At 32.8% G+C, this 24299-nt stretch overlaps 1 protein-coding gene across 6 annotated transcripts in view; it reads left to right on the plus strand.

Annotated features, from left to right (window-relative positions):
- CCDC88A (coiled-coil domain containing 88A) overlaps nt 1–24299 on the plus strand; it is a 113070-nt gene that overhangs the window by 15121 nt on the left and 73650 nt on the right. For all 6 annotated transcript variants that reach the window (XM_057740968.1, XM_057740969.1, XM_057740967.1 and 3 more), the window contains exons 3-6: nt 7700–7808; nt 18363–18432; nt 20694–20752; nt 23340–23423. In XM_057740968.1, coding sequence (XP_057596951.1) covers nt 7700–7808; nt 18363–18432; nt 20694–20752; nt 23340–23423 — 322 coding nt within the window. The remainder of the gene's footprint in view (nt 1–7699; nt 7809–18362; nt 18433–20693; nt 20753–23339; nt 23424–24299) is intronic.

Genomic DNA, 24299 nt, shown 5'->3' on the forward strand with positions numbered 1-24299 from the left:
TGTTATAAGTATTCTTAGAGACTGAAGAAACTTAATATAAAACCTACAAATTTTTTTTTTTTGCAGAAAACAATTCTTAAAAGATTTTGAACAAACCATAATTCTAAAACTTGCTAATTCTTAGAAGAGCTTTATGCAAAGGAGACTATAGGCCTTTCTGGCAACTGAATAAATTTTGAAATATCATATGAGGAATGTTGAACATAAAATTTTAAAAGAAACTTTAAAACAATTAAAAAAATCACTTTAAGAACACAGAAACTTGGTAACAATTCTGTCAGGGCAAAGATAATATTTACATAATAAAATTTGTTAAAGTGGGAATGAAATCACATGTGTTTTTTGGAATATTATACATCCATCCCAAAGTATAATCCAAATTATATGTTGTAACAATGGGCTTGCATTGTAAATTTGTACAATTTTCTTTAGTTTACATACCTCTTCAGTAGTAAATATTGGGTTTGCCAAAAAGTTCATTTGGGAAAACCCAAATGAACTTTTTGGCCAACCAAATACTAAAATCTTTCTTAAATATTTGTCATCAGAATTAAATACCTAAGGTTTTAAATAAAATATTGCTGTAATGACCTGTGCAGGGAAGGAAATAAATATTCTTTAGTTTGATAATCACTATGAAAACAATTAGGAATATGCTCAGACAGTACAATAAAAATGATTTATTGTACACGTGAGTTTTATAGATAACATTGGTGAAACCTTTTTCTTTCGGTCTTTTCTTTGTTTTCCTGAATGATAAGAGAAAAGGTTGAAAGAGTAAAGCGAAAAAGTTGTAAGAGCCTAGGCAAATTACTACTTTGGACTTCAGTTTTCTGATTTACAATGAAACAAGATAATCTCTAAAGTATTTTTTTTAGGTCTAAATGTTATCATTAAAGAGATAGCCATGGGTGAGAGGTAATTTAAAGGAATTCAAATACAGAGTAAGGAAAATAGAAATAAAAAGATGGAAGAAGACTAGCGAGAAAAGATATTTACTGAGTGTCTGTGATTGCAAATGAAATTTACATAACTGTAGTATACCTAACATTTTTACTAGGGTTGTTCCTACTCTGTTTCCCCAATTACAAATATACTTTTCTCCACAATGATAGCTTGACTAAACTAAGCTCTTATACATTAAGTAATATAGCCACGGTATGTGAGTGTTTAACTTACTGACAAAACGTGTACCCAGTTGATTACATAAAGTAGGATTTTTCCTTCAGCTCTCTGAAGTTTTAACGACGACTTCCTGACCATGCTGCTGTTTGTCTTTTGTCTGCCATGATACGTGATGTGACTTCTACAATATAGTCTCCTTGTTTTTTGTAAGTAACTAGTTCTAGTTGATACCTTTACCTAGGAGACCCACTTTTCCACTTGTACTCCCATTTGCTTTGGGACTACTATTCATTACTCATTATTTGCTTTAAGTATAAATCAGTTGAAAGTTAAATTTAACTTACTTTACTATTATTCTTGCTTGTTCTGTACATCTTAGATTGTGGTTTAGGACTCTTGTTACTCAGCTGATCTTTGGGACACAAACCTTAGTAGGGAGTGTCTAGTCCAGGCTGCCAAATGAGTTTCTAGCTTGGAGGATGTCATCTGATAACTCTTAATAATAAGCAACAATTTTTAAAACACTGTGCTTGGTCTCAGATCATTTATTCTTTTTACTTATTCAAACATTTGGTTAGGATATATGCTAATTTTTAGAGAATAAGATAAGGTCCCTGGTGTCAGGGAGCTTACATTCTAGTGAGAAAGTGAGAGGTGTAAAGGCAATTGGTATTGCAACACCTATAATAGAATGATGTACCCAAAAATGGGATTAGTTGTTACAGTATGGGGTGGGGCTGATGGAGTAAATAGTCTAGGATTGTAAAGATTATTCAGTGTTAAAGATGTAACCATATAATTCACTATATTAACATAATAAATGAGAAGAATCAGACAGGAGTAGATGTAGGAAAAATTCAGCACCAATTAAGCTATTGAATAGGAATAGGAAGGAACTTAATTTGAAGGAGGGTATTCATCAGAAAATTACATGAACATCATGCATCCATGGCAAAACATTGAAAGCAGTCCCATGAAATTTGAGAACAAGATAAGGATTGCTTTTATCTCCATTATTATTTGTTAATACAGTTAAGTAAAGAAACAGAAATGAGATATACGATTGGAAAAGAGATAAACTGTCATTGCTGACATTTTTTTTTAACCTAGAAAACCCAAAATGAACTGAATATAAATTTTGTAAGGTGGTTAATTATAAGTGCAATATACAAAAACTACAGTTTTCCTGTTATACACTAGCAATGACCAGGTAGCGAATGTGATGGAAAAGAAATCCATTTCACAAACAAAAACCCAAGTAGGAAAAAAAATCTTACTTAAATGTAAAGACATTTGTGGGGGAATTTTACTGATGCAAATGTCAGTCTTCATCAAATTAATATTATTAATAAAATCTAATAAATCTCAACAAGCTTTTTCATAGAATCTTATAAATATTCTAAAATTCATAGAAAAGAGCAGCATATGTGACTAAGCAAGACAATTTAGAAAAGAAAAACAAAAGAGAGGGACTTACTTGCCCTAATAGAATCAAGATGACAATAAAGGTATAGTAATATTTAGAAGGTTTTAATGACATAGGAGTAGACAGATGGGTTAAAGGAACAGAACAGACTCCAAAAATATATCCACCCTTACATGGGAATCTAGTATGATTATAGAGATCAGTGGGAAACGATAAGCTCTTTAGTAATTGATGTTGGGATAATTGGTTATCAATATGAAAAACTACAAATTATATTCAAGAGAACCTGCAAGAGCACCAACAGACAACCTGTTAGAGTTTAGCAGGGTTTCTAAAGATAAGAGCAATACACAAAAATTGATTGCATTTACATATCAATAATAACCTACTAGCAAATATATTTTTTAAATATTACACTCACACTAACAGCAAAAACTAGAAGGTATTTAAGAATATAGCTAATAAAAGGCCTTCCTAGAGAAAATTATAAAGTGGTTTTGAAGAAGAACTCGATGGATATGATTCCAAAACTATGGCATTAAAAGCAAAAATAGACAAGTAGGACTGCATTAAGCTAAAAAAACTAATGCACAATAAAGGAAACAGTGGACAGAATGAAAAGGCAATCTATGGTAGTTATAAATGTAATTCTAGTACTAGATTATGATCCACTGATAATTATGGGCAACCATGAGTGTATACTGATGTAAACCAACAAACACATAAATAAATTGAAGATAGGTAAGTATCAGATTACTGACATAGTTTCAGAGTATGTCTTTACAAAATAATAATTACAAAAGGAAAATAGTAACTGTCATGGAGAAAACCAGCAGATACCAGTTTTATCTAATGATAAAAATGAGTGACATCAGTAATGGGATAAATTGAAATCATGTACCACCTCTTAGGTTGCATCGAGATCAGAGCATCTCTTCTGTTTTTCCTGTCACAGATACATAACCTGAACTTAATTATAAGTAATATACAGTTTAATCAGACAAACCCAGTTGAAGGATATTTTATGAAATAACTGGCCTGTAACCTTTTGAAGTGTCTAGGTCATGAATTTCAAGGGAAGGTAGAAATTGTACCAGCTGAAAGAGACTAAAAATTGCAGTTCAGATTACTGAATGCAAAGTGTGGTCCTGGACTAGTTCATTTTTCTATAAATCTGTTCGTTATCTGGAACAACAAACTTGAATGGATTCTGAAGATTGGATTATAGTAATTATATAATTGTCAATTTCCCAATTTTGATAGTTATCTATGTTTGTACAAGATAAATACTAAAATATTTGTGGGCTATTGTGTATCAGGTCAATAATTTATTCTTAAGTGGTGTAGGAAAAAGCTCGTACTTTTTTGTGCAACTTTTCTGTAAGTCTGATGTTGTAAGGTCATTTAGTCTCTTTCATTAATTTCAGGGTTTTTTTTTTTTTTCCTCTGTGTGCTTTGGAATTTTTTTTTCCTGTGTCTTCAAGTTCACTAATTTTTTGTTATAGTTTCTGATCTTTTGTTAAGCACAAGCAATGAATTTTTCATTTCAAATATTGTATTGTTTAGCTCTAGAAGTTCCATTTGGGTTTTTAAGAAATAGTTTACATTTTTCTCCATATAATATTTATGTTTTTTTTTAAGTCCTTTAGTATATTCAAAACAGCTGCTTTGAAATCCTCATCTGCTCTTAGTTCCCCGACCAAGGATCAAACCCATGTCCCCTGAAGTGGAAGTACAGAGTCTTAACCACTGGACAGCCAGGGAATCCCAGCTTGATCTTTCAGTGCTTGTTTTTAAAGCTTTGTTAGGGAGCTTCTGGAATAGCTTTTACTTAACTGCTAGTTTAGTTCCAAGACATGACTCTTCTGAGGTCTCTACTAGTGCTCTAGATGTTTATTCTGGCTGGTCGGAACTTAAATTCCTCTCTGCGCTTTGTGAGCTTTGGGTGTTATTTAGCTTCCAGCTTTTCTGTGCTTGTCCTCTGCTTAGCCTCCTGGAGTTTTAGGGTACATATATACAATTTAGTATTTAGCCAATATCTTAAGGGCATATTTTGGGAGCTCTTTGTTTGTGTGGTTCCCTTGTCTCTGGTATTCTTTAACACCCTTGAACTCCAAACTTTGTCTCCTCAAGTTCAGAGAGACGTGGGCTACCCCTTCTTATACCTCATTCTGGAAAGTACCTTACTGCTTCACTAGAGAGAGCTTTGCTAGGATTTATAGTCTTGCATTACTTGCTGTTCAAAGTCTGAAAATAGTTATTTTGTATGTTTTGTCCAGTTTTCTAATTCTTTATGGCAAAAAGGCAAATTTGGTACTAGCTATTCCTTCCTATTTGATATTTTAGCTGAGTTTATTATTTTCTCACCTAGTATACTATGAGCAATCTCAGTGTAGATGGTTGAGCTGATCTAGGGATGGACAGTGTGAATGTGATCAAAGGACATAAGGATCAATGTTGGGAGTGCTGGGAAGAGAATAGTTGAAGTAAAGCAATAGTTCTCATAGTATGGTTTGAGGATCCTTTTAGAGGGTCCATAGGGGTTTCCTACTTCCTGCTTCTAACTAAATATCTTTGTGAGGCTGATTTTCTTTCCAAAATAACACACACAGTAGATTGAATGCAGAAGCAAAGATGAACATCAGCCTTTTTTAAAAAACTAAACTAGGTATTAAAAGAGATGTGTAAAAATAGTAAAACAATGCCAGTCTTCTTGCTAAAAATTTTTTTTTGGTGTGGTATTTGTAAGCATGTAATAGGTTTATTATTTTCTAAGGAGTTAATAAGTAAACAAGTAATTCTGAAATTTTCTGTTTTATTTTCTTATACAGTAAATATTGATAAATATAGCCCACAAAAACAAAAACAAAAATTGCTGAAATAAAGCCCCATGGAGTGCTGTCTAGGGAAGAAACTGAAGGTATTAGGAATGCAATAGACTATGTAAAAAAGGGAGGGATTAAGGAATGAGAAGTTTCTGTTCAGTTTCTGTTCTCTGTTGGATAGGTGTCAGTTTCTTTACTTCTCTGCATTCTCTTGTGGAGGTGCCTGCATTTAAAGTCTATAATCATAGGGGTAGTACTCTGTCCCAGAAACTTCTTAGGTTTCTGGTTTATGATACTATGCACTCAGCCCTTGTGTAGGGAATCCTGATTTACTATCTGCCATTTCATCTGGCAATGTCTTTTTCTGGCTTGACCTCCTTGTCCTAATGAGTAACTAGATCATTCTTACTTATGTTTTGGCATTAACTTACTCTTCTGTTCTGGTGCCACCACTTTTACTTAAATTTCCCATTCTTTAAAAAAGTTTTTCAATTAAAAATTTTAATTTTCTTCAGCCTTATTGACATATAGTTGACAAATAAAATTGTAATATATTTGGAGTGTACATAGTGGTGATTTGATGTATATATACATGTAAATGGATTCCCACCATTTAGTTAATTAACACATCCATCACCTCACATTTGTGTGTGTGTGTGTGTAATAGAGAGAACACTTAAGTTCTACACTCATAGCAAATTTCAATTATATAATACAGTAGTTACCATGTTTTATATTAGATCTTTAGGCCTTATTCATCTTATACCTGAAAGTTTGTACCCTTTTACCAACCTCTCCCTATTCCCAGCCAACTCCCCTGCCCCCAGACACTGGTAGCTGCTTTTCTACTCTCTGTTCCTATGAGTTTGACTTTTTTTTAGATTCTACATATAAGTAAGAGCATACAGTGTTTTTCTGTCTCTTTCTGGCTTGTTACACTTAGCATGATGCCCTCAAGGTTGCATCCATGTTTTCACAGATGGCAGGATTTCCTTCTTTCTCATGTCTGAATAATATTCTTCTCTTTCTCTCTCTGTCTCTGTATGTGTGTGTGTGTGTGTGTGTGTGTGTGTGTGTTTCATGTGGTTTTTATCTGTTTATCTGTTGAAGGACATTTGAGTTGTTTCCATATCTTGGCTATTGTAAATAATGCTGCAGTGAACATAGGAGTGCCAGTACCTCTTTGAGATCCTGTTTATTTCCTTTGGCTTACATATCCAGAAGTGGGATTGCTGGATCATATGGTGGTTCTATTTTTAAGTTTTTTGAGGAACCTCCACAGTGGTTGCACCAGTACGTTCTCAACAACAGTGCATAAGGGGTCTATTTTCTCCACATCCTCACCAACACTTACGTCTTATGTTTTTTGATGATTGACATTCCAGCAGTTGTGAGGCAATATCTCTTTGTGGTTCTTATAGCATTTTCCTCACTATTAGTGATATTGAGTACCTTTTCATGTACCTGTTGGCCATTTGTATGTCTTTTTTGGAAAAATGCCTGTTCAGTTCCTCTGCCCATTTTAAAATCAGATTTGTTTTTTTGCTGTTGAGTTATATGAGTACTTTATATATTTTGGAAATTAACCCCTATCAGATATATGATTGGCAAATATTTTCTCCCATTCAGTAGTTTGCCTTTTCATTTTGTTGATTGTATCCTTCGCTGTCCAGGAAACTTTTTAGTTTGATGTAGTCACACTTGTTTATTTTTGCTTTTGTTGCCTTTGTTTTTGGTGTCATTGAATTTCTCATTCTTAACCATGTCCTACCTATTATTATTTTTCAGTTCTGCTACTTCAGACTCATTCAACCCTTTGCTTTTATTGAATTTACAAAGTTTACCCAAGATAAAAATGTTACCTTGTGTCATCACTTCACTCTTTAATTTCTCTGGGATATTGCCCTCTCAAATATAGTGCCTATTATCCATTGAAAAGATACAACATTTGTTGGTTATCACCCATATTTTACAGTCTTGATTTAAATAGATTTATTTTGAGTGGTGGAAAATACATATTCAAAGGAAATAAAATGTTATTCATTGCAGGATAGTGGAGAGACAAAATGAGAATGAAAGGCAACATCTGACTTATATTTTGCCACTGTCTTTGAAATATCAGATGCATTTATATTAATTAAAAGCTCAGAATACATGTCAGAGTAATCATATGTCCTTTTGGATCATCCGTTAATGAAGATGAATACACAGTTTGTTTAAAGAAAAAATGTATTATATGATTATTTTTAAAATTAGTCCTCTATAAGTTGATAGGTATATTTCAATATAACTTCTAAAGTATTTCTTTTTTTATTTCTTATAGTAATCCTAAATCGGAGAGTCAGAGAGTAAATAAAAAAGTCAACAATGATGCCTCACTTAGAATTCATAATCTGTCCATTTTGGTGAGACAGATAAAATTTTATTACCAGGTAAGTGGTTCTTTTTTTAATCTAGTATTTTAATAACTGCTTGCATATTCACATTTTCATGTTGTTTAGTATCAATCACCTAATATATGCTAAATGCTTATTATATGCCAGATACTGGTCTATTTGCTGGAGGTAGAGTAGTAATAACATAGTTTATTTCTTATGCAATATTAAAGATACAAGCATGCACTTCACAGTTATCTAATTTACAAATAACTTTTGTATTTTATGAATTTTCAAAATTTTAAATTTCCTGAGAATTTATATAGTGCAACACTTTGTCAGCCTACTTGAATTTTGCCTTTGAAAAATATACGTTTTATTCTTTTTGTTTTTTAACTTGGATGCATATTTCAGAGTTTGAATATGAGCATTCTTAAGGCTATCAGCATGCCTCAAAGAATTGCTATAGCTGCATCACACAAATTTTGGTATGTTGTATTTTTTTAAATGCTTATTTTTAGGCATTTTCTAATTTTTCTTATGATTTATTTCACTTATAAGTGTTTATTAGAAATATGCTTTTAGATTTCTAAATATGTGGTATTTTTCAAGCAGTCTGTTTTCATTTTGATTGTTTGTATGATAATGTGGTTTGTGTGATAATGATTCTTTGACATTTGTTAATAACTTGGCTTGGTGCAGTATGTTGTGAGTTTTCATTAAAGTTCCATGTGTGCTTGAAAAAGAGTGTATTCTCTAATTGTTTGGGTACAGAGTCAGAGCAAGCTTGTTTGTTAATTGTAATATTCAAACTTTTGCAGCCTGATTAATTTTGTTTCTTGATCTATCAGTTATAGAGAAATATGAATTAAAATCTCCCATTACTATAATGGATTTGTCAACTTCTCCTTTATACACTTTAAAACTATGTTATTAGGTGGAAACAAGTTTAAAATTGTTATATTATTCTGGAAGAAATTGTACCATTTATAATTATTTCTACATATTTTTATTTCTACTGGTTTAAAACTTTTCACTCTACTTCTGTTTTTTGGGAGGCTACCCTTGAAATTGTACCTTTCATACTTTTCATAGCAAAGGCTGAGAGTAATTAATAGCTTACTCTTTTTATGCCCTTAGAATGTTTAATTTCCCTATTATGATTTTTAAGCTGTTCCTTTTTTTTTGGGGGGGGGCGCTGTGTTGGGTCTTTTTTTTTTTTTTTTTTTTTTTTTTGCTGTGTGCAGGTTTCTTTTTAGTTGCGATGAGTGGGGGCTCCTCTTCATTGTGGTGCGCAGGCTCCTGATTGCCGTGGCTTCTCTTGTTGCAGAGCACAGGCTCTAGGCACGTGGGCTTCAGTGGTTGCAGCACATGGGCTCAACAGTTGTGGCTCACAGGCTCTAAAGTGCAGGCTCAATAGTTGTGGCACATGGGCTTAGTTGTTCCACGGCATGTGGGATCTTCCTGGAGCAGGGATCGAACCTGTGTCCCCTGCATTGGCAGGCGGATTCTCAACCACTGCGCCACCTAGGAAGCCCTAAGCTGTTCTTATCTTGTATTTTAGTTCTTTTTTTAAACCCCATAAATTAAATATTGGAAGTACTGTTAAATAAATCATATCAGTGTTCTTTTAGATCAAGCTACATATTTTCCATTTTTCCCTCCTCATGGATTTCTTTTGTATCTCAGACCTGCCTTTGGTGTTATTTTTTTTACTGAAGCCATCCTTTAATTATTTGTTTAGAGAAGGCTTGTTGATAGTAAAGTTTGTCAATGTTTGTCTGAAGATGCCTTTATTTCACCCTTGTTCTTAAAAGATAGTTTTGTTGGGTATGTAGTTTTAGGTCAACAGTTACTTTTCTGTCAGTGTTTTACAGATTTTTACCTTCTCTCTCTGGAGTCCTTTTTGTTTTGGAGAAGCCGACTGTCAGTCAAATATTTGTTCTTAGGTTAAACTGTCTTTTTTTTTCTCCTCCTGGCTGCTAATATTCTCTCTTCTAATATTGCCTCTTTTCTGTTAATCTGACATCCCACGTATTTTCATTATGTGTATATTAGACTTTCTTACTCTATCCTCCATGTTTATTAAACTTTCTTTTACATTACATTTTACAATGTGGTGCTACAGTCTGAGTATTTTTTTTAGGACTATCTTTCCAGTTTGTTAATTTGCCCTTCACATCTTCTGTTTAACCCACTGCTTAAGTTTTGTCTCTCAGTAATTATAGCTTTCATTTGTAGGAGTTCTGTTTGGTTCTTTTTACATCTGCTTTTTTATTTTGTTTATTTATCATTCTGTTAATTCTTTCCTTTTTTTCTTCAGAAATTTCAAAATTGTGTATTTTTGATTTTATATCAGATAATTAGAGAATCTGAAATCAGATCTAAGGGGATCTGAATCTGCCCTTTGTTTTCTGCTTGCCATTTCTCATGGTGGTGGTAGCTGTTGTGGCAGTGTGCGAGTGCATGTGTGTGTTAATTGTGAGCTCATTTTGGGGGAGAAATTTATCTGTAGGACTACTTCTGGGTCTGGGCCAAGGATGCATTGCTTCAGAGAGGATTTGTTTCCTTTTGTGCAGGCAACCCTGAACACTTTTCAGTTAATTTATTTTAAGCAGCTTTATATTATTGTAGAAGCAATATTTATATATAAAAAACTAGAAAAAATGAGAAAATACAAACATAATTTCAGGGCCTGGAGATTACCATTATTAGCACCTAAATATATGTACTTCTGGATCTCTTTCTTCATTTGTGTGTTTGTATATTATTTATTTATGTGTCTACATATGTATTTTTTAACTGGAACTACATTATTGCAGATTCTTAGGGAAACAACCCTCTTCAATCTCAACCAAAGGCCAGAAAGAATAGCTTCTTCTGTGTCTTATTCGCAGGCTTCAGTTTTTTAATTTTGTTTTATCTTTTGACAGTTACCTTTTTATTTTCTTTTGAGCACAGTCAATAAATTTCTAAAGATTTTTAAAAATCTGTCCAGCATTTTTGAACTCCTTCCATTCTTTCTTTCTAATATTTAGTATTCGTTGTTGCCAGAAATAAAAATCTGTGCTAGGTTTTTTATAAACTTAAAAAAATTTTTTTCTAGTATTCCTTCTCTCCTTTTCCTCTATTTGACTTAAGTGATTTAGGTTCTATGTTATATCTATTTTGTCTTTTACTGTTATTTTGTGTCAGTATTTCTAGATATATTAAACAAAAGACTGGGTAAAGGGATGCAGTGACTCATTTTGACAGTCTTCATCAATTTTGTCCTTATTAGAATGATGTCAGATTTTCGGCTTCATGCTATCTTTAGGGAGATGGAAGTTTCTCTTGAAAGTTTTAGTGAGACTCCTTGGGAAAAAAAAGACAAAAAAAGGCAAGGGGGTTTCTTCATCAAAATCTGAAATCAGTTGTTGGTGCAATTCTGTGTTATATACTGTTGCTTTCTTTTTTTTTTTAAACAGTTTTTTTCAGATATAATTTCACATACTGTACAATTAACCCATTTAAAGTGTCCTGTTCAGTGGTTTTTAGTATATATACAAAGTTATGCAACCATCTACACAACCAATTTTAGAACATTTTTATCACCCCAAAAAGAAACCCTGTATCTATTATTAGCAGTCACTCCCCATTTCCCCCAACCCTGTATACACACATATCACCATCATCACCACCACCGCCCCCCCCCCCCAGCCTTAGGCATCTGCTAATCTATTTTCTGTCTCTATAGACTTGCTTATTGCAGATATTTCATAAAAGTGCAGTTGTACAATATGTGGTCTTTTGTTACTGGCTTCTTTCATTTAGCATAATGATTTCAAGGTTCATCCATGTCGTAGCATGTAGTAGTATTTCATTCTTTTTTATTAAATTACTGTTTTTTTGTTCTTTGTCTTCCTCCTGCCCAGGCTGGATATTGAAATTGTCTTTGTATCAATCATATTAATTTAATGAAGTTATAGTCACAAAGAGATTTGGAGAGGAGGGAATTGTAAAATCCATCAGTTCAACAGTTTGGATAAGAGATTCTCAGTGGAGGGTGATTTTATCACCTGGGGGACATTTAGGGAGATATTTTTGGTTGTCATACCTAGGAGTGCTACTGGCATTCGTGGATAGGAGCCAGGAATGTGGCTAAGCATCTAACAGTGAGCAGGACAGTACCTCGTGATTAAAAATTACCCAGCCCAAACAAACATGTGTCTGTCAAGTCCAAAACATTATATCACATTGAATTATATTTCTCTCAATAAATGTGCTTAACTTTTATGTCACAGGAACAAAGTGGTATAAAAATCTATCATAAATTCTGGAGTCCAGATATTTAAAATATTTGCATATTTGTCTTTAATACTGAAATATTTAATAATATAATAATTAGTCAAAACATATTTTATACAGTGTATTTAAATCCTGGCTCTCTGTTATATAGCAGTTGTACAAATTACTTCCTTCAGCTTTAACATCTTTATCTGTAAAATGAAGATAATATTTAGCCAGCAGCTGAGCATTACATAAATTAATAGAGATGAACATCTTGCAATGTTTCTTGAGCCAGACACTGTTTTAGGTACTGGGGATATGGTTGTAAGTGGCAAACAAACAAGATTCCTGTCCTCACAGAGAAGAGGCTGGCTTGGATGACCAAGAAGGAGATACAGGAGGAAAACTAGACAAGCCATGATATCACAAAAGCCTACAAAATAAAGTGCTTCAAAAAAGAGGGGATGTCAAAAACATACTTGAGGGGATTGATTGATAAGGGGCCCAGGGAAACATTTTGAAATAATGAAAGTGTTGGTATTATGACTGAAGTGGTGGTTTCAAAACTGTTTACATTTGTCAAAACTCATTAAATTGTACACATAAAATTGGTGATTTTTATTGCATTTACACTGTTACTTCAGTAAATCTGATTTCTAAAAAATGTATATGTCATTAAAGACTATTTTTTAATGGCAAAGGAGCTGCTCTAGATGAAAGGAGACTAAAGATATGTGACAAGTGGACACAATGTATCTTTCATTGGATTTGGAATCCTGCCCTCCAAAAGCTATAAAGAATATTTTGGTGGCAAATGTGGAAATATGAATATGGATTATATATTAAACTGTATTGTATCAATGTTAAAAAAAGCGAATTATCCAGCCTAAAATGTTGATTGTGCTAAAATTGAGAAGTCTAATTATTAATAGTGACAAGAGGATATTATTGTTAATGATTTGATTTGTCTTGACTGTGACCATTCTTTTAGAAACATGTAAATATTTCATTAACATTTGCCGGATGACCAATTACACCCTTTTCTTTTCATTAATCTAAGTTTGAATACCAGTGAACTATTGTAACTTAGGACTAAAAGTGATTGAGTATCCTAATTTGTCATTATAGTTTCAGAAACTTAAAACATAAGATATTACTGAAGGTTGAAATTCTGCCTGTACCACTCTCCCATGTCCTTCTTTTAGAACCAGTTTACCAAACCATCTCTACTCCCTCCCTTATATACTTCATGGTCTTACATAAAATCTTTCTAAGGCACTTCTAAAGTATCTTCAGAAGTAGGTCATCTGTCTTATTTACATGATTGACTTACTAAAATTTTTTTTTTTCTTGTATAAAACCAAGATAGACATGACCCGGTTTAATATGTGACAAATTTCAAATGAAAGGCCAAATCAGTGCAGTTATTGTCATCTGTTAAATTACCTGACTGTTGGGAAAACCCCAAATTTCCCTGAAAATCTTTCTAAAACAATCAAAAATATTTTGTTATAGCTCATACACCCCTTTAAAAATGTATTTGAGGTAAAGTATTTTGTACATTTTGATTGTTCTGACTTGCAGAAGGAGTGAATTTGGGTAGGTTGAAGTTCACAAATGCATGTCTCCAGGTTTTTTTTAATGGGTTGGTAAGCATCAAGATCATGTTGCAAAAATGATTCTTAGGGAGAAAGAAAATTTTTGACAGAATACCCTAATATGATTGTTATTGGGGGGAATTATCTCAGTGGATCTTTTAAGTAATGATAAGTTAATTTAAGTGTTAGTATTCTTCCTTTTTTATTTTAATGATGTAGAATATGTAAAAGCTCAGTAAAAATTATGATATTCATATTTCCCATCTGTTCTGATGCCTTTCATTGAGTGCCAAGGCATTGAGACTACAGTGATAAACAGGACAGACCATCGGCCTGTTCTCTAGTAGAGGGATAATAGACGAGTAAATAACTAAATCAGATAATTTTGATTGTGATAAATAAGGACAATGAATGTGAGAGGTCTTAAGAGAAGTAACTGGTAACATTAGATTATCGGGAAGATTGTTGAACATACACTTCATTATGTTTATGTGGCACTTCAGACCTTTTCAAATAATTACTTGATCCATAGCAAGCATCTCTTTTTGTCTTGCAAATATTTAAAAATTTTCAAGTCAGAAAATAAGTAAATTTTAGCTGTTATGGAAAATTACCTTGGCACTTTGATTTTTTTAAAGTTATTTTTATTCCTGTGAATGAAGGAGAGAAAGTGAATTTGATTATCAGAGACACAGTTTACAAGTAAAAATCTTAGTGCATTTTTAGGATTCTGTCAGAAGCTGTTGTTTGGTATGACTACACAAGCTGCAGTTTAAATAAATACTGAAAGAAGCAAGGTGGTTCTTGAGCCACCGTTAAAATACTGAACTGAGTCATTTGATGCCCAAAAGATAAGAACCCTTTACAATTAAGAAATTTAAATTTATTAGGAAGTTTTTGCATGTTTGATGTCACTAATAGTAGAAGTAAAAATTAGGTCTAGTACCATTAATTTAGTTGCCAGAGAAAGCAGGTACTTTTTAAGGTTTCTCTTTAACATCTGTTATAATAAAGCAACATTTGAAGTATTTTTGATACTTTGGTCAGATTTTCTTTCTTTTTAACATCATTCATTTAATTTTTTCTGCATCCTACTAAAATATGGTAAAATAGTCTTAATTCTTTTCACTAGTAGCACAGATAAAAGGATGAATACAAATAGCTTGATAAGTGTAATTATGTTTGAATTTTTAAAACAGACTTAGAGTCTCAAAGGAGAGAGAGTCATTCCAGTATATTCTAGAAATCTTTGAAGCCCATATTTAGTACCTTAGAAATGTACAGTTTTAGTATTTTGTTCAGTGTGATTCAGGAAAGGGAAATGAGCCCAGACTTTTGCCAGAAGTGTTGTTTAAGTTCTTACTGTGAAGTAAGTGTTATGGATAACTTGTAGGAAGAAGGAGAAGCCTGGTTTAAGTTGTCCTTGAATAGTTTCTGGTGTCTGTCTGGCACAAACTTGAAATAGTCTTTCCTACAGTGCTTTAGCAACATGAATTTTAATTCACAGAAGCTTCTATATCAATTTTTAAAGTTTTTAAATGAAAACTACAAAGTATAGTTAATATAACATTTTTATAGAAAAGTTATACAAAGCCAATTAAAAATAATAGGAATGAAATGACTTGTATCTTTCAAAGCACTTCTACTATTATTTTCCTATTAACGTAACCTCTGCCAGTTCTTTCTTGTTTTTTCTTTTATTTTTATTGATTATTGACGTTCTGGAAATCTTTCTGGACTGTCTTCGTACCTGGATAAATTTTCTACCTATTCAGTGAAGCTTTGCTTTAACAGCCCTGAAAATTCTCAAATTCTCTGTATTTGAATATTTGCATACCTTTAAAAAATTGCACCCTTCTCCTTACTCCGCCCCCACCAGTATTCCTTCGTGTTCCCTGGTTTCTCTTTATTATTAGTCCTTATCACCAAAAACATTTACTTATCCTCTTCCTACCCTGATGAAAATGTACATTCTGTGGGAGCAGGGATTTTTGTTTCTTCATTGCTTTATTTCCAGTATCTAGAACAATGTCTGACAGATAATAAACATGCAAAAAGTATTTGTTGAATGAGTGGCTGTCCTGATTTTCTCAAAACTTTCTCCACTTTCAGTTTTATCGCTAAAATTCTTTCTTTTTCCATACATTTTTAATAGGTTTCTTATCACTGTACTAACAGATTGAAGTCTCTTCACTTATTCATTTACATATATTATCATTCTTAACCCATTAATTAACAACAAATTAATTAATTTGTTGCTCCTGCTTTACAAAGTAGTATTTATCTTGGGCTAATTTATGTATTGTTTTTCCATTTCTTAGCACCTTAATGATGAACATCTTTAGAGCTAGGTGACGTCTGGGAAGTCTCAGGATGATGTAATAGAGCTTTAACAATAACAGTTTTCTAGCCTCTGACTTCTTTTATGTCTTGTGTATTTTTTAATGTTACTTGTAAGATTGGAATTGGAAAATAAGAATTTTTACAAAAATGTAGTTAGAATTCTCTGAAGAACTCATAGAACCAAATAGAGGTTGTAGAATAATTTTGGTTTTTTAAATTTTGTATAATTTTTAGCTACCTTACCTAATACTAGTACTTTCAGACATAACAAAATCAATACTTGGAAATAAAGTAAAAGGTAGATTTTTTTTCCCATTAACTCTAATATTTAATAACCATCACTTTAAAAAACTTTATATTTCTGTTTCACTTCTTACCCTTCTCAGCAAAAGTCACACACATAGAAAGTCAAGGGGCCGGAATTTAAGCCTAAGTTTTCTGACTTGACTCTACTCTATGCTAGGCATTCAGATTCCACCATACTAGAGTACATCTTTTTTTTTTTTTTAACTTTATTTATAGAGTACATCTTTAGATACACGGAGGTATGTTTGAATTTAGCAGTTTACTATAGCAATTTGCTTCATCCAGATATAATCAGACTTCATAGTGTAAAGGTTAAACAGCTGTATTAACAGAGGAGGTCATTGATGATACCATATGATGAAAGAATATATGAGATTGCTTTTATCTTTGTGGAGAGACTGACTTACCATTAGAGAATGAGGTATCAGAATAGGCAGGAAGTGGGGAGCCACCTGAGGAAGAGGATGTAAGAAAGAGGTAGTGAACCATATGGAAGGTTAGTACCCACTTGGACAGTTGCCTTATAACTTGTACCAACATAGAATGTTACATGGTAAATCAATAAAATAAATTGCCTTGACTTAGATTACTTCCACTAAAAATGATATAGACAAAACAATGATTGCTTTTTTAAATGCATCTCTCTTATTTATGCTTTCTTTTAAATATGTACAAAGATAGTCCTGATAATTTTGCTTTAAGGCAAGGGAACTAAAAATTACAATTAATTTGAAATTTATTTCAAGTCCATTTAGCTGTTACGTACTTGGCTATAGCATATTTTATCTTGACATAACTTGCTTTTAATTGGAAAACTCATTTATTAAATACCCAAACTCAGTATCAATCCTTGCAGTAAGTGATTTTAGCAGTGTTGGATACTTATTCTTGATATTCTTGACTGTATTTACTAAGGTGGTGACGTACTAAATATGTACTTTTCTTTAAATGTGTGCATATTTTTGCTGTTCTTTTTTTAAGAACTGGTAAGTATAATACTGAAGAAAGTTTTTGAAACTTTCTAATGCATATCTGTAACAAATTACAGATAAAAGATCAATTCTACCTTGCCTCTTGTGTCATGCCACACTCTGGCTATGGGGAAATGCTTTTGTGGATCTAGAATCACACATCTTTAAAAAGCAATACAAGTTAACTTTTCATTCTTATTTGCTTCCTCATCATAGTGTTATGTAAAGAATGATTCAGAAAGAATTGAATACTGACAAAAAATTATTCTCAGCAACGAGTTATGTCTGAATGTGTAGTGAAAGCCAAACTGTAGAGACACAGTTATTCCTATAATTTTGCAAAGATTCGGTATTATCACATTACACTCATCAATCCAGTAGTCTAATTCATCCCAGACCCTTTGTAGTGTGTCATTGCTAGTGGTTGTAGTGATAGACATATACATTTCCTCAAAGAAAAGGTGGTATAAACAGAAGATGCATACTTGATGTATAACTAAAATGAGTGATTTGGAAGCATTCAGTTCTTTCTGAGTCATCCTGTACCATCAGAATTCTTGTCACAGAAAGTTTGAGAGTAAGTCAGAGGAAGTAAAACATCTGTTGTAGATAGGAGAGAAATAATAATTCACTGAGAAAGAGCTGACTTGCATGAAATAATCATAAGACAAGATTTTTAATGAACTAACTAGCTTTCTTAATTTTACTGTTGATTTTTTTTAGTTCTCTCAGAGAGAAGTAACAAAAAAAACCCCAAAAGAGTACACATACTTGATCTTTTATTGAGGAAGATGGTTTAATTATCTAATACCTAAATTTCAGATTTCCAAACAATAGGTATTAGACCAGTTCAACTTGGACACTTTTATTTTATGGACATTTGATATGTTATTAACTTAAGGCTATCTGATATTATAATTTTAGTTATTTAATTCATTAACTTATAGTTACAAAAGATTTAGGACTTTAGATATCTTTTTTCACATTTTTTAAGCTTTTTAATTGAAATATACTTCTGTAGGTATAGTATGCCTACAGAGATGTGCACAAATCATGTTATAGCTTGTTGAGTAATTACCTTGTCAGCATTACCCATATAACAACCTTTGGGTGTCTTTTTATAGGAGACTTTGCAGCAGTTGATTATGATGTCATTGCCAAATGTCTTAATCATTGGCAAAAATCCCTTTTCTGGTAAGTATTAAAATTAGCATAATGTGATAATAAAGTCTTATCTTTGCGTAATATAATGCTTACCAAGATCTTCCTTATTTCCATTAACTCACTAGGGTTTTTGTGAGTCTATAGGGGAAGTTGGAGGTGCTATTCCATTTTATATAAAGTAAACAGAATATTTGTAAGTTGAAGATGGGATCAGACATACATTTTACATTAAGTCCAGTATTTTTTCGACTCTACCAAATTGATACTTCTCTGTGATGATTTTTAGTGTCTTATAAACAAGTATAGAAGATAAGTACAGTAGTTATAAGCTTAAAAGAACGTAACCTTAGAAAAGAAGTGATTTTGAAATAATTTCTGGGTTTCTATTCATGTAGCTACTATCTACCATTGCCAAAGTTGTTTGAATCTAAGTTTTACTGATTGATATGTTGTAATTTATATTAAACTACTTTTGAGTGGAAAAAAGATGAGAGGTAGTTTCTTATATAATTTAAATTATTTTCTTCAAAGTTCCTGCCCTTTACCAGATTTTAATTGTGATGTGTTCAGGGTTTTAATTTTTGAACAGTTGGGGGATTTAGCAGCTACTTAACAGTTTCAACAAAGGACTTATTCTTACAGACTACATGTAATCCAAATCAAGCATATCTTTTCCAATTCCCAGTCTCACCCTCAGTCACAACAAACAAAAATAAAAACAAAGTAAAAACTAAATCCAAGCAGCAGTTTTCATTGAGGAGACTACCAATTAGATGGAGGTGAATTAAGAGTTTAGATACTCTTCCGAGATATTCTAGAATATTTGAATATACAAATAAAAAATGAAAAAAAAATTTTGTATGTAGAATAGAATTGTTTTTAATTCCACATGCATTTAATAATTACTTACGAAGTTAAAGGGACCAGGAATAAAAAGAAAATGGTTTATGTTCTGGAGGATCTTGTGTTTTGGTGAGAGATACACAGATTACTGGGAAATCAAATAATAATTAGTGTAAAATAGATATAAAAATGTTAAGGCTTATCAAATATGGAGCCATTGATTATTCTTAAAGTTGGCAGATTAGTGAGGGTTGGAGACCATTGGTGGTTGAATCAGGGAAGACTACACAGAGATATTAGAGCTGTGCCTAGGGTTGTAATTAGATTAGTAAGTAGTTCATTAGAGTAGGGGTCCCTAATTCCCAGGCCATGGACCAGGATCAGTACCGGTCCGCTGCCTGTTAGGAACCGGGCCGCACAGCAAGAGGAGAGTGGCAGGTGAGTGAGAGAAGCTTCATCTGCCACTCCCCATCGCTCCTTATCGCTCGCATTACTGCTAACCTTACGGCCTGAGCCGCCCCCCCACCCCCATCACTGCTTGCATTCCTGCCTGAACCATACCCTCACATCCGTGGAAAAATTGTCTTGCATGAAACTGGTGCCTGGTGCCAAAAAGGTTGGGGACCGCTGCATTAGAGGGACAAAGGGTGGGGAAGAAAGGCAGAGGGAGTAACAGAAGTTAAGGCACTGGAGTGTGTATGTATGTGTATTTGGGGGAGGGTGATTAGTGTGGCTAAGGAAGGAGGTTGTTTCATGGAGAGGAGGAGGAAATGTTTGAAAGGAAGACAGATTGGCCTGATGGTGAAATTCTAGTCAGAGAAGTGACTTTTTTTTTTCTGTCAGCTGAATATTTTGAGAAAATTTGAATTGAATGCTGTTGGACAGTGAATGTACTGTCCAGTTCTGTTACAGACCATTAACTTTATCCAGCTTGTTATATACATTTATTTTACCAGCCTCACTGTAATTGACATTTAAGGTTTTGATTCTCATGAATCTACACAGTGGAAAGCCATTTAAATTTTATAGATAGATGGATCATATAAGGTCTGTGTTTTAGAAAGAAAACACCAATAGGCCTAAGAGAAGCCAGACCTGTTAGGAACCATTTTGGCTGACGGTGGCATGTCACTATAGCAGGGATTCTTAATTTGGTGTGCTGGTGTAGTATAATGACTTACGGAGAAGTGGATTTATAGTTAGCATCCTTTATCACACAGAGCTTTGAAAGCTATTTTATCTGTACTACAGCCCTCGAAAATTGAGATCTTGCACACCTCTGCTCTTACCACATTGTGCACACAGAGTTGCTTTTTTAAATTCCCTACTGTACTTATAAACTTAATCCATTGGTCAAGTTGTTGTGAATATCACCTCTAGAAGTAATTCTACCACTACAAAAGAGTTGAACTAAAGTAAAATATACTTAGTAATTGTTTTTATTTCAGAACAAGGCACAGAAGAAGTAAAAAAGTTGCTTTTACTTTTACTGGGTTGTGCAGTTCAGGTAAGTTAAAATAATTCTTCATATTTTTATTTTAATAACTTTTTGTAAATTTTTCAGGCTCTAGTTTCTGAAAGACTTAAGGATGGGCCATTGGTGTTCAAAGTCCATGTTAGAAATTTTTAAATAACTGTCAAACCTCCTAAGGAGATTTTGAAGAAAAACAATTATTCTGTTATTTTATTTCAAACTTTAATTGTATTATCAGATAGTCATACCATTTAAAACATTTATTCTTTTTTTTTAATTCAGAGGCTTTTAAAGGCCCCACGCTTTCAAAGTTTCCCTAGAGGTACCTTTAAAAATCTCTCTCAGAACATCCTTATGTGTGTGTGTTATGGAAGGGAAGAGGATTGATAATGAAAAAGGAGGCGGAAATTATGAAGTCATGATAACCTGCTGGCTTAGGAATTAATTACTGTAATAGATTTAGAAGTAACTTTAGTGCCCGTAACACTTAAGAACTGTATATAAAGATAAAAGAGAGCTTAATTTTAAGTGGAAAAAATTTGTTGGTGATTATTTAGTCTTCACAAGAGTCTTTATAGTTGGAAGTAAAACTGTTTGCAGTTCTGTTTTTAACACCAGACTCCTTTTATGCTCTAGAGCTGGGCTGTCAATAGAATAACCACTAGCCACGTGTTGGTATTTAAGTTTAAATTAATTGCAATTAAAATTACAATTTCAATTTCTCAGTTGCACTAGCTACATTTCAATACTCAAGTAGACACAGTTAGCTAGTGAATAGTATGCTGGACAACACTGATATTCTGATTATTCAACTTCAAAGTTTGAATCTTCTCATTCTCTTTTCCATCTCGGTACTTTCTCTTTTCTAGCCTTCAAGAACCTATCGACTTCATTTGATATTCTTTAAGAAAGCCTAACCTATTTATAAAACATTTCCAGAATTCTTAAAACTTACAGAGTTCGAATAGAGATGAGATTTAGTACAAATTGTGGGCATTTTAAGGGTAAAGGAAGAATTCTCATTGATTTTGTGTTGCGCCTGTGTTAAAGGGTGAGCTTTTAAAGGTAGTAAAAATAAACAATGGCTTTAGGACTTCGAAAAGGGAAGTGTATGTGTTTAATTTAAACTGAAGGCAGAGAAAGGTATGGCAGTTGAATTGGGGGACCCTTCGTGAGTCATGGTTATTACAACCCTGCCACTTTACGTATGCTCATTGGCTCAAACTGTACATAGGTCAGCACTTTTGAAAACATAAAATTTAAATATTGGTGTTACCATACCTAAAAAGTTAGTTATTTTATATATGTCACAAATGTAGTATCCAAAAGTCATTCTTAATTGTTCTCACTGTGCCTGTCAAGTATTATTTATTAGACCAAAAAAATTCTTGTTTTTAAACCTGGTAGTTTTTATCACATCCCCCCAAAACCCTGACTTCCTAGTCACAGCTGGGAACTGTACACTTCTCATAATTTAACTGTAAGTATTTTTATATCATCCTAATAATTTTGTTTTTACAGTATGAGGAGCTTTCTGCACTGATAGAAATGTGCTTAAGTTAAATTGTATGCCAGTAGAAATAAAATATCATGATGTAATAAATGTATAGAGTATAAATCAGACCCTTGCTAAGTTTCTTATTGACCAAAGAGCCAATTTGTCTTTTTTGAGTATAGTGTCTTTAGTAGTAGTTCAGTAATTGGCCCAAGAGATGCAGCTAAGCTAAGCAAGGCAGTGCTGTCTATTTTGTATGCACTTCTCATTTGTTAGCTGTAAGAATACAGTTAAACTAGCAATTGGATTGCAGTATAAGAGATGTAGATGAGAGGCAGAGAGTAAGATGCATGTTAAACTGTTATTCAGTACTGAATGGAAAGAAAAAGATGAGGTTTGCATTGTAATAGTTTATATAAAGTTTTTTAAAAGGTACACAATAAAGAATTGCTGCCTTTATTCCACTTGATACATGTATACTTGTATATACATTCTTAAATTTTGCCCCTGGTAACTTTGTGTTAGGAACAAATCAAATATTTATTGTATTACCTTATACGTGTTGAACTGGGCCACAGAAGTAGGTTTCTTTTATTGAGATTGATAGGATGAAGATGTGAGAATGAATTGTAAGCTTGAAGTAAAAATTGCTCAATTTTTTTTTTCCAAGAAGAAAGGCTGTGTTGTTTGATGATAGCCAAAGACTGAGCATTTTGGCTGTATTCCGAATTCTGTCACTGACTCACTGTGTTTTTTGGCAAGTAACTTATCCTCCCTGAAACAAGTTCTTGATTCTTTACTTCTGTTTGTAAAGTTAGCATAATAATATTGTACTGACCTTAGATGGGTTGTGTAATGGTTACCTGCTGTAGAAGTTAGAACTTTTCAGCATAAAAATAGTATGGATTTTCAATACCTTGCTTTTTAAATAAATATTTCCAAATTGTTATCTTTTTATTAGGTAAGTATATTAGAGATCATTTAGATGCAAAACAAAACAAAACCCTCATTGTGCTGTTCAAAATGTAGCCAAGCTTTTTAGCCTAATGAGTTTTTAGTTATTTACAACATGCTAACAACTATACCCTATAAAGTATGAATGATTGTTTTATTCATTTCTCTTAGTGTCAGAAAAAAGAAGAATTTATTGAGAGAATTCAAGGTTTAGATTTTGATACAAAAGCAGCAGTTGCCGCACATATTCAAGAGGTAATAATCTGTGTACAGTTTTTATGTACTTTTATGAAGCTTGTGGTGTGTTTTATTCATAGATCTCCTCAAATACTTAGTCATAGACTAAGCAAGAATAAATCAAAGTCAAGTATAGATGAACTCTGCTTTTAGACAAATTGTCTTTTCCTTAGACATAATTTATTAAATGAATTATCTCCTGCATGGCATGATACTGACTACAGAGGTACTGTTGTCTTTATCCATTGGAATATAGGCAGAAAGTGCTATTTGAGGAATGTATATTTCTTTGTTAGACAGCACAGCGTGAGTAGTATATAGTAAATGGCAGCAGCACAAAGTGGACCACTGCCTGTAATTCAAAACTAAAGTGAGGTAAGATGATAACCTATTAGTATTATGTCATTCCAGTGATTTTGTTTTTAATGAATGCGCACAGCATAATTTCTATTGAAGATATTACTTGAATTATAAACACATTAGTGATTTGTAACATCCATGTAAAAACCTAAATGTAGGACATAGTGTACAATGTCAAATAATTGAAGTTAATATTTAGTTTTTAAGATTGTTTTTAAAAGCTGCTATTTCTGCATCTGTCTAGTCTTGGGCTTTTAATCTTGTGTACTGTAGAGTTTTTAGAACTATAGCATGTTAAATTTTACAGGAGAACTAAGGAAAGGGAGAGAGTTTTTAAATAGAATTGTGTTTAAATATTCTCTATTTAAATGAATTTGTGTTCCATATATCATCTTTTCTCTTAGTTAATATTCATGGAGCCCCACTTTTTTGTCAGTAATATTGTTGTCAACAGTAAGCATATTAATACTCTACAAGATACAGTTTTCTTGGTAGTTTCCTTTTATATATACATATATATGTTTGTTTCCATTA

The sequence above is a fragment of the Hippopotamus amphibius genome, chromosome 7 (assembly GCF_030028045.1).
Source record: "Hippopotamus amphibius kiboko isolate mHipAmp2 chromosome 7, mHipAmp2.hap2, whole genome shotgun sequence".
In the NCBI taxonomy this organism is placed as follows: domain Eukaryota; kingdom Metazoa; phylum Chordata; class Mammalia; order Artiodactyla; family Hippopotamidae; genus Hippopotamus; species Hippopotamus amphibius.